The sequence below is a fragment of the Ursus arctos genome, chromosome X (assembly GCF_023065955.2).
Source record: "Ursus arctos isolate Adak ecotype North America chromosome X, UrsArc2.0, whole genome shotgun sequence".
Lineage (NCBI taxonomy): Eukaryota > Metazoa > Chordata > Mammalia > Carnivora > Ursidae > Ursus > Ursus arctos.
This window is the reverse complement of record NC_079873.1, coordinates 13,728,154-13,745,425: the sequence shown is the minus strand read 5'-3', so window position 1 is coordinate 13,745,425 and position 17,272 is coordinate 13,728,154. Positions and strand designations below refer to the sequence as shown.

Sequence of the window (17,272 nt, the reverse complement as noted above, 5' to 3'; positions counted from 1 at the left end):
ACGAGATTAGAGAGGCGCCTGGCTGGCTCAGTCAGTAGAGCATGTGTGATCTCGGGGTTGTGAGTTGGTACCCCACGTTGGGTGTTGAGATTACTTTTTAAAAAAGCCCAAAGTGAGATTAGAGCTCATTATACAGTACTTTTTTCCTCATACTTTTGCTATAGCAGTTCCCTTCCTTTGTGTCCACTTACCTATAAAACACTTGCCCTTTGTGAAACCCCAAGAATGCAATTACATAATCCAAGAGAAACTGGTTGTTTAATTGCAGTCACGTTTATTTGCAGCTTCTATACACACTTTCTAGGTAATCAAACTTTTCTGGTACATTTTTTTGAGAGGGGTTCACAATGAAACTGTCACCATTTTTACTAAAAATAAATACAAGACTTAAAGTGTTGCACAGCTCTAAAATATACAAAGGCTTGAATTGAATGTAAACGTTGAAAACATCTTACAAAAGAAACCATTTCTGCAACAATTTAAAAAGTTCATATTTACAAATATTACAAAAATACAAAATGGATGCAAGTCCATAAACCATTGTCTTTTTGGCCAGCATGAACTGGTTCTAGTACCAAAATAGTTACACTGTAACCTTCTTTATAGTTTTAAATCTTTGTTATGATCTAGTTCTCTAAGTCTGCCATCACTGCAGCAAATGTACTCAATCACTGACCTTTGGCAAGAGCAAACAGTGTGTTTCGTTTGCTACAACTAGTCCACGTCCTCTACTTAGCCAAAAAATGAAAAAAACAACAAAACCAAAAACAAAACAAAAACCCCCCAAAACACGAAAAAACAAAAAAGTAAGGAAAAAAATTTCCCCCCACACAACATAGACATGTTGTATAAACATAAAAGAACAAAAAATTAGCATCAGTGCAAACAACAGAAGAAAAGTTTGGATTGATGTTTTTCACGATACCTAATGTGTGTACCCTGCTTCAAAACGGCAGTGATGTTGAAGACAGCCCTCTAATTCTTGGTTTTATATGCTATGTAATAAAGCCATGTAGAATATTCCAGATTACTAAGGAATTCCTTACTTTTTTTTTTTTACTCAGTTTGTTACTCAATACTCTTAACACAGTGAATTTAAAATCCATCATTATTTGGGTTTTTTTTAAATCTATGAAATATAAAATAGAGAGACTCTGCTATAGATTTTTAGAGTAAACAAAATAAGTAAAACTATATTATAAGGGTTAGTTCTGTGATCATTACATATAGAAGTAATCTTATTGCCTCACAATTCAAGTCAGTATGTATTTTAAAAAATATATGGTACCATTACTTAAATTGATGTCAATAATAAAAAGGTGACATATTTATTAAAGCCAATTCATGTGTTTCCTATTTAAGATTTAGAATCACATTTAAAGCCCACATACCTTTCTTTACGCTTAAAAAACCCCTAACTACACAAAAGCCATACTGCAAACGAACTGCTTTTATGAAAATTATAAAAGATCACCTATTGTGACTGGAAATGATGGTTTCTTATCGCATTTGTCTAAAAACTTTGTTTTTAAAATTTTGCCAAGTGTACTTTTCAAAGCATGAGAAAAAGTTATTCATGTTCCCATGTTTGTGTCAAACCATGCTGGTTTTCTTGACTAATGGGTTCCAATGAGAAATGATGGTCCATTTTTTTCAAACCCCCAGACATTTTTCTTTTAATAAAAAGTATAACACTTTGTAAATGTTCAAATGTACCCTTTACCAGGTAGCTTATCTATCCCAGCGCAAGCACCCATCCACACACACCCACATCCACACACACACACATTCTCCCTCCTCTACCCCGCCACCCCCAGCACCCACTTTACGTACAAGGATGACAAGAAATTAAGAAATACAATTTGACAGTGAAAACAAATAGTAGGAGAAGACAGACATTTTTTTTCTTTACAAACAAACAAAAAACCAACAGCAATCAGATTCTCTAATTCTCAATTATAACATCTTAGAAAGTGTTTCTATTGAAAGACAGCATCCTCCTAGACCAGGCTTTCTCCTTCATATTGTATGAATTAAACAAAAGCCACAAACCCCCTTTCACACATCCTACTTTCCCAAATACCACTTGCATAAACTTGAAGCCAGCTGCTTATCAATTTCTTGTTAACTCTGGTCTGTTCTATCATTCTAATCACATTCTATTCTTTTATAGGCCATATCCCTTCTTAGTTCTCTCTACTTTTACCTTGTCCCATTCAAAACATATTCTAAGTACATAGCTGCTTATATTTCTGACATATTTCAAACATTAGTATCAGTTCACGTTAAAATCAGAGGTGTAAGAACCATTTACAGATTTCAACTTGTAACTACTTTTTTTTTCAGTTTTAAGACAAGAAAATTCAAGTAATTTCAAGTAATTCAGCTTGTTTCCCTGCCTTCATTTTATCAGAGCACTTGCCCTGACATTTCCTTTCCCACCCACCACCCTCCCCTTTTGCCACCAAGCAGATATAGTAAAATCAGACAAAAACTCATTTGTATGTAGCATTGTGAACCAGAGCTGTTCCCCATTCCCAGTTTAACAGTGAATATAAATAATGCATATACACATACCTATTTCCCAACTATACTGTTCACAGTGTCATTTCTGTTACTTTTTAGGTAGCACGAATCTCATCAGCACAGAGAGAAAGCTTCACTGAAAACTCATTACAGGTACTTACTGATAAATCAATAGCTCTGTGGCATGCTTATGTTTTATTTTTGTTAGTTAAAGAAACTGGAGCTAATTGCTAAACTGTTTAAGGAGTTTATAGTCATTAGATTATGACTGTTTATGTCCCCAGTAGCCTAATATAAAACATAACCTAAAATTAACTATTGTTTTCCCTATTCATTCTCTTTAAAGCAATCCACTGAAAAATTAAAAGACACTGTCAAATGTTGTTCTTCAGGGCTTTGTGTTGAGAATGATGATTTTTCTCATTGATTAAAAAAAATCAAAAGCATGCTTTTCATTCTGTCCAAATTACCACATGGCAAATCATAGCCATGTGTTACTATTCACTTGTTTGGTGCTGAATTTGTCACAAAAATGGTTAGGTCTGAATTCATTATTTTAAATTAATCACATTTCAGTATATGACCTCAAGATTTTCTTTATTTCACCAGTTTAAGATTCATAATTGAAGTTTATCACTCAGAAAATCATATTGGTGGACATTTAAATATGGTATTTATATGAAAATGGTATTCACAGAATACAATTATTACACTTTATTTGTTGTGTTCTATAAACAGTTGGTGTGTGGTAGATAATCGGCCACATGTCCACTCGTCACTGATAAATCTATTTACACATTTTTATCAAAAATATGGTATTTACATGTGTGTAGTTCTTTCTTCTGAATTTTTCTTTAGCTCATTTTAATGTAAAAAAATACCAAACCTCCAGAGTAATTTCATCTTCTTAAGAATTATGACAGTGAGGGCTTTGTTTTCTGAATAGGCAGCTCTGGGAAAACTTTTTCTAGGTTTCATGAAAAGCAGACGTTTTCAAATTCTATATTATCAAAAGGAATGAGATTGGGTAAATCAAACTAAGCTAAAGAAAAATATGAAAGACAGTGCAGCTACTTAAAAATGTGGAAAATAACCAAGAAATACCATCTTCCATTTCCCCAGCAAATATTTAGGAATTCATTGGTGAGCAGTGTTACCCCATGCCCATGGTGTGCTGACTTCTCCCCAGTCCTCTGTTCTGTTCCTACATCCTCTTATGACTAAGGGTTTTGACCTTTGACAGCCAGCCTGACCCGGGCCACCTATGTTGAGCTCTGGGAGGATCGGTCGTCATGTGGGCTCCCGTCAGAATTTTCTGTCTCACCCTCAGAGATGGCCTGCATGGGCGCATTGTACAGCCTGCAGCGGACGCTGTAGCGACTGCTGCTGGCTGCAGGGGGAGCTCGGGAACGTCCAACCCTTGCCGATGCTGAGGTGGCAAAGTTCTTTGAGGAAAACCCTTCTGCATTAACTCTTGGGGAGCATGGAGAGAGTGGGGACAATGCCTCGGCCCCAGATGCCCCCTGGTGGGCCTCATGGGTGCTTTGTGGGGACTCAGATGTGAGCTCTCCAGGAGGTTTGGGCAGGATGGGACTCTTCAGGATCTCAGTAGCAGACATGCGGTAACTAGAATCCGAGCGACTTCCTTTCTTGAGGAGTAACAGCTTAAACTCTTCATTCGATGTGTTGGACTTTTTGGCGTTTCGGTAGATGAGGCCAGGAGACCTCTGGCTGTTTGGGGTGGTCACGTTGCTGTTGGGCAGAGTGACAGAACCAGCGCTGCTGCTGCTGCTGCTGCTGCTGCTGCTGCTGCCGCCGCCAAGAGAAGCCCTCAATTTGCTTCGAGTAGACATATCCCCAGAGTCTTTTCTTCCAAGTACTTTCCTCTTGGACCTTTCAAGAAAAGGAAAAGTCTCAGTCTATATACATTTTTATGAAACTAAAAGGGTTAAGTCACATTCATGCATTGTCCTTAAGGAGCACTTTGGTGTACCCTACCTGATCAGATAGGAAACATTACAACATTAGAGGTAAGGAGTGAGATACATTCCTCGCCCTTATAGCACTCACAGCCTGAGGGAAATTCTCCAATAACCAGTGGATGTAAATTAGGTTCTGTAAATGACCATCTCACATAATGACTAATGTGTTAGCTAGAGCTTCTAGAGGAGGACTTATTAGGATGTTTTACAAGAGTATGAGAAAATATTGCTGTCTGACTTCCGGTTAGAGTGTAGGCAGTGAAGGACTGTAGCTTTCTTTTATTAAATCTGTCTCGGCATTACAGATAAAATGCTCTAATGTGTGGGGGTGGCTTCCAGTGAATATCAGAAGAGCAAAGTGGATAGAGGTGTGGATGGGATGGATTAGCCGTAGGTTGATGGTGGAAAGGCTCGGGTGATGAATATGTGTGTCGGGGGAGGTACATTATACTATTCTGTCAACTTTTTAAATTTCTCCATATAAAAAAATTTCTTATGTGGCTTTTTAAGTAAATCAATCCATTTTTGGCTATAAAGACAATTTGCTATAGCTGCTTGGTAACATCATTGTATCAGTCAGTAAGCCAACTTTCTGTGAGAAGCTAAAAACATAGACTACCTCTAGAACTCTTAAATCTCTATATACTGTAAACTCTCAAGAAAACAAGGTCAAAAAAAAATCAAGTGTTATCCACAAAAAAAAGAGGTCATTGTCACTGTGCTGCACATAAATAAATCCTACACAAATGCAAATCTAAAATTAGCAAGCTCTGTAAGTCTACCAAGTAACATAGGCATCCATCATCATGTTATTTCTTTTGAAAAGTGAATAGATGTAAACTTAGTGAATCTTCAGCATGATTCAGTATGTTGATAAATATTGGCAACATGCTCTTTCACCAACCTAAAAATCTATAGGGTAGAGAAAATGTCAGCTTTGCAGTTGGAGACCAGCCTCATTTGGGTTCACTGAAACCTTTGTGGTTATTATCTCGCATATGCCAGTATCTGGCACTCCAGTACAGTAGGAATTTCAAACTGACATTTGCTTTTAGCATTACCATATTCTAGACACTAAAATGTTATTTTAGCATCAAAATTGAGTATGTGAGCTACAGGTATCTCCACTAACAAGGAACAGGTAGAGAGGTTTTAACTGACAAGACGAATAAGAAGTGGCAGCACTGAGATTCAATTCCAGATGTTTCTGACTCCAACTACTACGTTCTGTCCACTATTCCAGATACTAACATTTGGTCCTTTGGGGTAAGAACTTGGCTCTTTAACTTCTATAGCATTTTAGTAACTTGTCCTAAGATAAAGTGGGGTGGGGAAATATAATCGGATCTTAGACTACACACAGAGCAAAGAAAAACTAAGCCGATTCTTCACTGAGTGGTGAGGTGTGCCTGCTAAGGTATATACACACAGAAGGTGTTTCTCATTGACTCCTTTAAAAAAAAGGCTGTTGAAGAGCTGTGCTCTTTCTTTATGAGAAAACCACATCAACAGAAAATGCAGGTTCCTTTTAAAAGCAGAATTCCAGGGGTGCCTGGGTGGCTCAGTCATTTAAGTGTCTGCCTTTGGCTCAGGGGATGATCTCAGGGTCCTGGGATTGAGCCCTGTGTCAGGTTCCCTGCTTAGCGGGGGGTCTGCTTCTCCCTCTCCCTCTGCCCCTTCCTCCGCTCGTGCTCTCTCCCTTGCTCTCCCTCTCAGATAAATGAATAAATCTAAAAAAATAAAAATAGAATTCCAGGAAAAATGGCAGGCTTCTTGCCAAAAAACTTGCTTCAAAAAGTATAACTTCAGGCATGCCTGGGTGGCTCAGTTGGTTAACCATCTGCCTCCAACTCAGGTCATGATCCCAGGGTCGGATCAAGCCCCGAGTTGGGCTCTCTGCTCAGTGGGGAGCTTGCTTCTCCCTCTCCCTTTGCCCCTGCCTCTGCTCATATGTGCGCGCATGTTCTCGCTCTCTCTCTCAAATAAATAAAATCTTTAAAAAAAGTATAACTTCATAAGGTAGAAAAGGCAGTTTCCAAGTTGTGTCCCTTGGGAGTCCCATGTAGGTCCAAGGCCTAGTGGAAGAAGGTAGTCACGCTTGTGAAAGGAGCAGGCACAGCAGGACTGGATAGCTCAGTCTAATATGGGTTTGGCTGCCGAGTGCGAGTTCCTGCTCTTTTCGTCAGTCACAAGTTGTAAGGAGTATATATTTTGGCAAACATGACCCTTGATTGGGGGGTGGGGGGAGGCAGGTGAGAGAATGTGAATGGGCAGCCTGGACACAACAGTGTCCTAGAAAAACAGCACAGAGGACATCCTCTGTTCATGGGATTTGGAGTATTAATTTTAGAGAAGGCCAATGTTATTAAAGAAGTTTAAATTTTAGGAAGAGGGGAAAAAAGGAGCAGTGATTAGTTCTGAGCTATGAAATGGGTGGGTTTATACACTGTCTTGTCTCAAACTTGGGCTCTGACTGTTCAGTGAATCAACTTGCATCTCCGCTAGTGGAGGATTACAGCTGTGAGCTTTATTTTGTTGTTGTTGTTCAAGAAATTATTACAGTCAGAGATTACAGCAGAGTTTGAGCTTTCACTCTAAGTTACTTAATCACAAATTGTTTTCAAATGAAAACTTGTTCCAGGATGTCTTTCCTATGGAAAATACCTCTCGCTTTAGCAGTTCTTATGGAAGTCTCTCAAGTGAGGTCGAGCTAGATATAAAGGCTCACATTCCCCAACAGAAATACAGGTCTATCAGTTTGATGTGGAAAATTGTCTTGTCTTTTTTGCTGAATGTATCACAAGTACACAAGGCTTTCCCATATTTGCATTTGATGAGACGCACTGAAAGAAGCAAAACTTTTGGTATTAATTGCCTCACCTGTGAATGACTGCAAACAAATCCTCAGTTGTACGAGGTTTGTTTGGAGACACGAACACACCTTCCGCTTCAGCCTGAGAGTCTTCGCTAAGTGGCGAAATCATGGAGTCATCACTCGGTGACGATTCTTAAATGAAGAACAAAAGCATCTTTAGGAAGAAGTTACCAAGCATGCTGCTGTGTTTCACTGGCTTGCGGCATCAACAAACAACAGTTACCTTACTGCTGTTTTTAAAAAAGAGATTATCTGTCGCAGCTCAGTCCCTCAATAACAAAAACTTTTATCTCAGTTGTTTTAATAAGTGAAAAAAAGGTGGAGGGAAACCAACACTGGGAGCTGCACTGTGCTAGAGGGAACATAAGAAAGAAAAAGACATAATGAAGTGCCGCGAGACACCTTTCCACTGTGACAAAGGCATCAACAACTGACCTTTCAGTGAAACCTCATCCACACTTCCTTGGGTCTCCTCTGCTCCGCTGTTATCAGAGGCACTTTTGGCTGAAATACCTGAAGCAATATTTTCCTGCTCGAAACATTTTTCAGGGCATGAATTTGCAGTCGATAGCTCTGCTTCGCAGCTGATATTCCCAGGCACTTTGTCATGGTGGCGGCTCATCCCAAGTTGATGCTTACGTTGATAGCTTATGTCCGTGGGTCTGGTTGGTGAGTTTGACTGAGCTGTGAGCACATCCACAGACTCAGGGTACGCAGCTTCCTCCCAATCTGCAGAGGATGGCTTCTGCACCTGTGCTAGGGCTCCATCTGGACCAGCTCCATATTGTAGTACTTTACCATCCAAATCATTTGGGCGGGCAACAGAGACCCTCTGAAATCCTTCTGTGGGAAAGTCACAATTTTTACTTGGTGTGTTTTCCGGAATAGGCTCACTCTCTATATGTTTCTGGTCTTTTGTGACACTTGAATCTAGAAGATTGCTACCAGCTGAGGTTGTTGTTTCTGGGTCACAATGATTCTTTACATCAAAAGTACGTTTTTTCTCTAACTGTAGTTTATCTGGTCCCATCTCAACTGCAGAGGAGTCTAAAAAGGTCATTATGGTGTCTTCAGTGGAGTACTGACGTGATACTGACTTCTTAGCCACATGTGGCTTAATCTTACCTGGAGACAGGGCAGCCATTGTAAGAGTGCTGTCCTCTAAGTAGGGGAGATCTGTATTGTTGCCCTCTTTTTGCTTCACTTCTTCAGACTTGCTGATGGACCTAAGGTTAACAGATTTCAGGACTGTTGGTGTAATTGCAAGGGACGGTGGAGGATTTGACCGCAGTGTTTCTCCTACTGGGTTCTGCTTACTATGAGTAAAAACGTGCAGTGGGTGACGGTGGTGGAATGGTTTGTTCAAGACACTATGAAGAGCACTTAGGTCAAGATGGGTAGGGGGTATAATTGGAAGTTCAAGGTCTTTACTCAGTGACAGAGCTCCATCTTTTAAAGAGGGTTGCTGTAGTGAAGATTTCCTTTCTGGGACTTTAGGTTTTCTTTTGCTACCTCCAGGAGACAGTGGACCAGAAAAGAAAGCTGTCGGGAAAGAGGAGGTTGGTGTTTCAGACTGGCTCGAGTAGCCACTTGATGGAGATGCCAAGCCAGCCAGCTTTTCTGGTGAGGCCAGTTTAAACTCATTGTCAACAGAAGGAAGGGATGGTGTGGTGGCTCTTGATTCTGACTGGGATGTTTGGGATTCAGAGCTCTCTGGAGATTTGATGCATTCAATAACTGTGGTACCCGTAGCAGTGCTTGAATTAGATAAAGATCTGTAAGGATCATTTGTTTTCAAGTCATTTAGAAGCCAGAGATCTGCATAGTGAGTTGATTCAGCACCTTCATCTTTGAATGCTGGAATATCTGAAGTGTCTAACTGAGGTTCCTTAATACCATGTTCACTCTGGTTCATCCAAGAAGATTCTTGCTTGGTGGGAAGGTTGGCATTTTCCATTCGAGAAGGCGTGTTGGAGAAATCAAGAGGCAGCTTCATTTCCCTGGAACTGTGAGGCAGGAGCTGGCCACTGCTTATCTTTGGTTCTTTCTTCTCAGAAGTGTCTGCATTTCCATCGGACTTCCTCAATGATGAACTACGTTTCGGTGGGGTCGGCTTTGCCTTTGGTTTCCTGAAAGAGATGCTTGGTCTCCCCTGCCTCCTGTGGTCTAAGTAGTCCTGCCAGGCACAGTCCGGAAGAGTAGGAGGAACCGCAATGCCCTGGCCATTCTCTGGGCCCAGGGCTGCATAGTGACAGACATAACTCTTACTACCTTTGAGACCGCAGTCAAAGTGCATGGAAGTATAGTATCCTTCTGTGTCCACCGAAAAGTGAGAACTAGTGTCTGCTTTGTCTGATGGAGACTTTTCCAGAAAGCTGTCATAAGTGGCCATGCTTGTGAAGCTCGGGCAGCCCAGACTGTCTGCCTTGGGGCGCTCAGGACTAAAATCCTGGCGGCAGGAGGCATCGTGATGGTGGTGTAGATAATTCCACTCACTGTCACTGGTGTTGCTGTTGTTCGGGTCGTCCAGCAGATCTGCCACAGTGGAGGTAAAGGAGTTTGCCCGGTGGCCTCTCACTTTATCCAGGTGGTCATTGTACTGCTCTGTCACGAAGACATTGGCGTCCTCATTAGCATGAGGGGCTGTGTTGAGTGACAACTCCGAGTCACAGTGTGAAGAGCCAGTGAGAGGAGGAGAAGCTGCAGGAGGGATTGTCTCTGAGGTCTGTGAGGGGCATGTGGAGCTGCTCCCACTCCAGTTGCCACTGGATGACTGGTGGTCATCTTTCTGGTCCATGTGGCTGCTGAGGAGGACACCAGCCGTGGAGATGCAGTGGATGGGGCTCCCGAAGGTGTCTGAGTTGGAGGAGATGTCACAGCTGCCAGAGTCGGCAGCCATTCGGGACAGACGTGACCTCCCTCTCTCGTTTAACTTGTGCTGAGGGCTGTGAAGATGTTGAGAACAAGCCAGGCCCAAAGCAGGCTGGTGTTCCTGTGCACTTGGGCTGCTGGGAGCCTCACTGCAATCATTTGGGGTTCTTTCTTGGTCGCCCATGAAAGGCTCGCCCTCTTCATATGCTGAGGGTTTAGCACCAACTTTGGGCTCAGCATCCCCACCTCTGTTGCCCTCCCGGGGAAGGCTCCGAGATCTTGTACGGCTGCTCACTGCAGTAGTAAACATGGTATCGCCTTTGTCTGCCAACGCAGAGATGTTGCCAGCAGAATGAGAAAGGGAAGCTGCAATGCTTTGACCCCTTTGAGCTCTGATTCTCCTTCTGGATGGAGCAGCAATCAGAATATCTTCAGTTTGGCACTCTGAGTCTCTGGTTCCAGACCTCCTGTTGACAGTGTTGGAAGGGTCTGGATTTGTGTGCACAATCACATTCCTTTCCCTGGCCACAGGGGATTCGTCAGAATCTAGGGCACATGGAAAGCATAGTGAGATATTTCATATATCAGCAGACTAACAGACATTCTGAGAGATGTCCACAAATCTGGGTGGTGGCATGTTGGGTCATTCTCTTTGAGGAAAAAAAATCAGCATATAAAATTAGGAGAAAGTTAAAATGCTTTGGGGAATCTGTCCCTTTGCCTCTCTGTCTCTACATACACACATGCATGCGTGTGTGTATACTAAGAGAAAATGTCTTTAGATCTTTTTGTGAATTCTCTCTCTTCACTATCAAATTACTTTGCCCCAATAAGTGACTACTATTTTTTTAAAATTAAAGTGCATTTTGTCTTCTTGGCCACTATTCTTTTTTATTTTGTAATATATGCCCAGCAAAATAAAACTCTTAACAATTCATTTTAAGTAATGAAAGAGATGTTATAGTAATGATAATAATAATAATAGTAATAAAACATAGGAAGAGATTCCTAAACACGTGGAACAGAAAAAAATAGAAGAGTAATAAAAAGTAACATGTTATCAATATTCAATATTTAATTGAGTATGCTTAAAATTTACCTGTTTAAAATAATTAATGCCATAAAAGTATATCTCTCTTCAAATAAGGTATAATTTTCTAAAAATAACCTTTCATTGAATCTTGTTACTTTTTATTCCATCTTAATAAAACTTAAAAATTACCAAAGTATTACATTTCAGCCATAAGACCTGAACATGTATACCTAAATCCCTAAGGTTAAATCTTCAGTCAAAAACAGAGATTAAAAAAGTAATACCACCCGGCTTGCTGAACATAGAACAAGTACATGCCATTTCAAAACCCCTACAAGTCACAACACTGAGCATTTTTAAGGAGGCCGATTAAAAGGCCGGCTTCCATTTCATCTCCTTCTAATCGACACCCGACAGAATGTTAACCATTAACAGTTTTATACTACACCTATTTCTTGTTGGACTCTTCTGGGGATACCCGAGATGGTTTTCCTCCTCCTCAGTTTTCGTCTCCGCTGTAGTACGGATTGTGAATGAACAAGAGAGCAGCGTATACTAGCCTCTCTGTCAAAACCAACTCCTGCAACCCACAAATAGGTCTCATTAGCCTTTAGAAATGGCAAACAAATTTTCATTTGCTTGGAACACAGTGATATTTATTGATTGGAAGTAAAGGAAGAGTTTGGATTAAGCCTGTGAATAAATATAAGGGAGCCCTTATTCAGCTCTTATTTAAATTACTCTGCAGTACATTAAGCTTTACTTCTAAATGCAGCTCTGCACAACAGCTTGCACTGCCAAGAGTAACAAGCAAAGAAGGAAAATCAAAAGAAAGAGGAGAGAAAAATAACATCAAAGAATCACTCTCACACAGAAACATCTCCTGAAGGACTTACAACCTTTAGTTACTACTATTTACTGGTCTATTTCTGGGCTCTCTGAAGCTGTCTCTGCATAGTAGATCCAGAGCCAAGATGTTAACCTGGATTAGTTCAGCTAACACATCGTGACCCATTTCTTCCTTAAAGCATCTTTGTGAGGTTTTTTTTCTCTCTCTTCCCATTACACCCCAACCCTACACACAACACAACACAACACACACACACACACACACACACTTCTTCTGTGAGGAGAAAGTAGCCTAGAGATTTGTTTTTAAATCATCATGTAACTCTTTCTACTTTCTTCTACTGACTCAGTTGTACACTTTCTGGTATGACACCAGTGTCTTATCAATATAAAATAGGAATACAAGGGAGTCCTCAGTTCTGTGCTTAAGTGGATCTGCCTTCTCTATCAGCTGTAAATGAAGCTGGAATTCCCAGTCTTTACAATGAGTGTCTGTTTGCTTTTATAAATACAGGGGCCAAACCTTGATGCTTGTTTGTTTCTCTCTCCATAATCACATTATTGATACACTACTTGCAGTCTAATCAAAACTAGAATGGTGAGGAAGGAGGTGAGGAACTCACACTCCTGTCTGGCACAGGCATGTGCCGTGGATTTTTCAGCGTGAGCTTTGCCTTAGAAAGTCAGGATGCCAAAAGTGCGTTGGAATCTGGTTGCTTCATCATTTATCCTGATCGTTACGCATAGAGCGGGATGGCGTGTTAAACCTCGGCTTAGCTATAAAATGAAGCAATTTGAGTTCTGCTTAGCATCATGGTGACAACAGTTTCTAGAACTCACTTTGAAAAAATCTGTGAGATATCACATGATGAATAATTATAATATTATTGGAGAATTCATACTAACAGAATTTTCCTTTCTTAGCTCCAACCAAAAATTAAGATCTTTCATTCTACTCATAATAATTACAGAACACATGGCACACAGACACACTTTATGTTACATGGACATAATTAGCAGCTTTCTCATTAAAGCTCTTGAAATCAACATATAATCTGGGCTTTAGCCTGAGAGTTCCGGAAATAAAGCAGAAGGAAAGATCTTCACTTTTCCTGAATCACAAGACCCATAATCAAAGAACTAAATTTGAAAACAAGATTTACTTACAGTGCTATGAAGAAAGCAGGTGCTGCATATAATCAAATGTTCCCAGAAGGGAAAGTTACTTTAAAAGGATGCCAAAATGATACATTTGACATCTACCTAACCCAGCCCATTTAGATTATGGAGATCAGATAAAGTATGCATCCTTAGAATAATTTATCCTGCAAGTTGAGAAAGTCATCAGGAAAATTACTCTTAGCTCATAACCAGCTGATCAACCAGAATTTCTGTTTTTCAGGAAGGACATAATATCTATCCCGGATTTCTGGTTATCATTTGCTCCCCACTTTATGTGAGAGAAATCGGAGTGGGATTAGTAATAGCCATGTCCAAAATGCATCTCAAGCGACATGCAATCTTTAGTCACATGGTACCAGGATAAAAGTAATAACCTGGCCATTGTGAGATTTTCAATATACAAATAAATTAAAATATAACTATTAGGTTTAAAGAAAGCCCAGTGGATAGATCATTTTCTGTCTTTTGAAAGTGAGAACATTTTATAACATTATTTCAGTTACAGCTAAGATTACCACCAGATCCTGTCCTGGAATCTATAGTCGCTACGGATAAACTTTTCAAGAAAAGCCTGGACAGGCTTGCCTTCAACCTAGACTAACATTTAAACTCTCAGTACACAAGAAGAGGAAAGCAGAGAGGAATGTAAGCCAGGCCGGCTGGATTAGAATATAATTCAGCCTTCATCTTTGAATCCACGTATTTTTAGGTCAGAAATCACCAAAATCAATGCAGAAGTCTAAACGATCTTTTAAACAAGCCTACCTTCATCCAAGGAAGCCTGAAAACAGATTTTATAGTTGGTCTACAGGATCATTACTTGCAGTTTGAGAGACCTGGGGTTTGCTGTTTTCTTTCTTGCTGTGCCATGCATCATTATCATATGACTAATCACTGCCGCTTTCTCCATTATTTCAGTCAGCTATGACCAAAGAGCTATTTGGTGACTTTTTTCAAAAAGAAACTGTCCATCATTTACATAACAAGCGGCCCAGCACAGCATATGCAAATGGATGTTCAAAACCTGACAAAAGCATATTGAACATCTTCTGGGTTGTATTCTGATAAAAAAGGTATTGCTTGTTTACAAAGCGGTATTCTTAACTGGTCCGCCCAGCAGCACAGGTTTTGAACATATTTAAAACACAGAATATTGTGACCCGACTGTCCCTAAGAAAAGAACAGAACGGTACCAGTGACATTGATGGGAATAATGCAAGAAGAAATCACTTGGGCATCTTGTTTCATCTTCTCCTCTGGTGTTGGGAGAGGCAGTGCTTTGCTCCAGTTGGTCTGCTTGTCCAGTGTCGAGGGGATATTATGTACTGGGTTTTTCGGTCTCTGCCCTAACATGACATCTGTATCTTCATCCTCCGGGGGATGGGACTGCAAATGAAGTACATTCAGACTTAGCCAGAATGGTTTATATGTAAGCACACATACCAAGGAATTTCACAGTTTAGTTAAGAACAGTGAGGTCAGAAATAAGCTTTTAGGTCTAGGAGAAATAGTTAGTAAGCACGACTAATTGAAAGTTATAATTTCAAGAGTCCAGTGACACAAAAGAAAAAATGGACTAATAAACATGCTTTTCAGGTCAAATGGAATTAAAGAGGAGAGACAAGGTGGCCATAAATCCCCCAACTTCAAACTGAAGAAAAATCTTAGTCTCTAATCCAGTGACAGGTAGATTCTGGATATCTATCTCCCTATATATTCCTAATGAAAGTCGTGAGAGCTCTGGATGACTGGGATCAAAGGGAGAAGATGATTTAGATGCCTATGAAAGGTTCAGAAAATGTGCCAGAAAACCTGGAGTCAGGAGATATTCCAGAACACATCACCTGAAGGACAAGCCTATCTAATCTGAGAGACAGGATTAAATGCCAAGGAGTTAATTTTACTGCAGGACTATGGCATTTGTGAATAACATTTCAAAAATGCAGTTTCATCAATACTGTGTGTACATGGAAAAGCAGCCCCCCTCCTCCACTTATTATAGTGGAAAATACCAAAGCAGTTAATGGGGAGAAAGATTCAAGCGGATTTCTTTTTCAAATTTGGAAGAGTAAAGGGTCTTAGTTTCTTTCAGCTGTTGCAAGTGGGAAGCTTTTCTTCTGGCTGTGGAGTTAGAGGCCTTGACTTCTGCATGACATTTGAAAATTCTCCATCCAAGCCCTTGATAGATATTAATATTATCTACCTTTTATTTCAGGGCTGGGTTCCTAACTCAGATTATTAAAAAGGCTCCATTCCAATTTTGATTTAGGGGTTGGGCTTCTGAACCAGATTATTAAAAGACCCAGTCTTCATCACTGACCCTAGTTTTCTTTCTTTCCATAATTTGGAGGAGGGTGAGTGTTTGTATGAAGTTAATATTTTTCCCTCTTATTCCAGCTAAATTTTAATAATATTCTGTCTAAAAGTCATGAAAAAAAATTCTCATCCTCACATTTGGAAGCATCATGTCCTGCTGACTCAGGATTTTACATACTGTCAAACTGTTCTCAGGTCCTCTTAAAGAGAAGATTCCAGAGCCACTTGTTTAAGTTAACCCCCCAGCATTTGCTTACCTTTTCAGAGGTATCTGCAAAGCCCCCCAACACACCCAACAGGATATGATTACCCCCCTTCAGAAAAATGTGTTCGCCGTGAACATTTTAGTAAAACATTGCAAACTTCTTTCTCTCTTCAGCTTTTGTGCAGATTCCCAGCGAAGCGAATAGCTCAAATAAAGTTGGAGCACAAAAGACTTTGTTTCCTAGGTAACTTCCAAAAAGAAAAAAAAAGTTTGGTGCATGCAAAAAGAGAGACAGAAAAAGAGGGAGAAAGAGCAAGAGCTGGAGAGAAACCCCCACCACCAGAGGCCACATTTTAGTAGGCGATTCCTTCCTTGAATAACAATGGACTGGGAAACAAAGAAAGAATAGTGACCTGACTACAGGCTCTGACCAGCAGCCAAAAGCATGTTTTATTTAATGGCGACAGGGACAACTGGCTGGCAGAGAATCTTTTTGTCCTGTTCTCTTTTTTGATTTGAGAAGCTGAACCTTCACAGTTCTGATAAATACAGGGCAAGTTGAAATTTCTTTCCTTTGAACTATAAGGTCCAGGAGTGGCATTAGGTGATGCCCATCTTGAACAGAGCCTTAATTGCAATTGAGGGGGGGAAAGTAAGTGGGAAAGAAAGCCAATGACATGGCTGTCTAAATTTTATTTAATTCAGGTTAGGAAAATATTACTCTTGAAGTGGATTTAAAAGAATACCTGTTAGTTAGAAACAACAGAGTTTGCCATAGTTAAAAGAGAGAAGGAAGTGTCTGGAGAGAATAGGATAGGGCTGTGATGGAATGTTCTCAGAACCAGTACCTTTCTACTCCATGGGGTCATGTGGCAACACTCAGTGGGGGAGGGCGAACGGGTGCTGTTAAACTATGGACATGAAATGCAAAAAAAGGAAAAATTAAAAACATGCACACAACACACAGTACACCCTGGTTAAGCCAAATCTAAAATATTAATGAATGAATATACTGGGATGACTCCCTCCCTTCCTTCCCTCCGTATATGTCCTTATTTTATGAGAAACAGCATAAATAGTGGCTGAGAGCACAGACTTTGGAGCTAGACTGTCTGAGATCAAATCCTGGTGCTACTACCATTTATTTGCTGTGTGACCTGGGACAATTACTCAACCTTTCTAAGGTCAGTTTCCTCATCTGTAAGATAGGGAAATAATAGCATCTATCTACCCTCCAGGGCTGTTTTGAGGATTAAATGAGTAAGTCGATAGAATAGACTGAAGAATGGTGGCACTTAATAAGCTCTGTACGTTTGTCAGCTACTACCCCTGCTACTGCTATTATTATTACCCTTTCCTTGTAGCTGTGCCATATCTGTGACATTGACTTTGCAAATGGTAACTTTCCTTTAGATCCCAGTCCCTTTTGTTAA

The 17,272-nt window shown here is 40.3% G+C and overlaps 1 protein-coding gene and 1 long non-coding RNA gene across 3 annotated transcripts in view; one reads left to right on the top strand and one right to left on the bottom strand.

Annotated features, from left to right (window-relative positions):
* LOC113242263 (uncharacterized) overlaps positions 1–17,272 on the top strand; it is a 92,441-nt gene that overhangs the window by 1,110 nt on the left and 74,059 nt on the right. For both annotated transcript variants that reach the window (XR_007188401.2, XR_003311845.4), the window contains exon 2: positions 2,626–2,679. This is a non-coding gene — a long non-coding RNA (uncharacterized LOC113242263). The remainder of the gene's footprint in view (positions 1–2,625; positions 2,680–17,272) is intronic.
* The window catches only part of NHS (NHS actin remodeling regulator), a 337,890-nt gene continuing 320,872 nt past the window's right edge, over positions 255–17,272 (bottom strand). Inside the window, exons 4-9 of the mRNA XM_026480243.4 lie at positions 16,688–16,750; positions 14,512–14,704; positions 11,736–11,867; positions 7,819–10,800; positions 7,389–7,515; positions 255–4,419 (exon numbers count right to left, since the gene is read on the bottom strand). Of these exons, the coding sequence (XP_026336028.2) occupies positions 3,789–4,419; positions 7,389–7,515; positions 7,819–10,800; positions 11,736–11,867; positions 14,512–14,704; positions 16,688–16,750 (4,128 nt within the window). The 3' untranslated portion in view covers positions 255–3,788. The remainder of the gene's footprint in view (positions 4,420–7,388; positions 7,516–7,818; positions 10,801–11,735; positions 11,868–14,511; positions 14,705–16,687; positions 16,751–17,272) is intronic.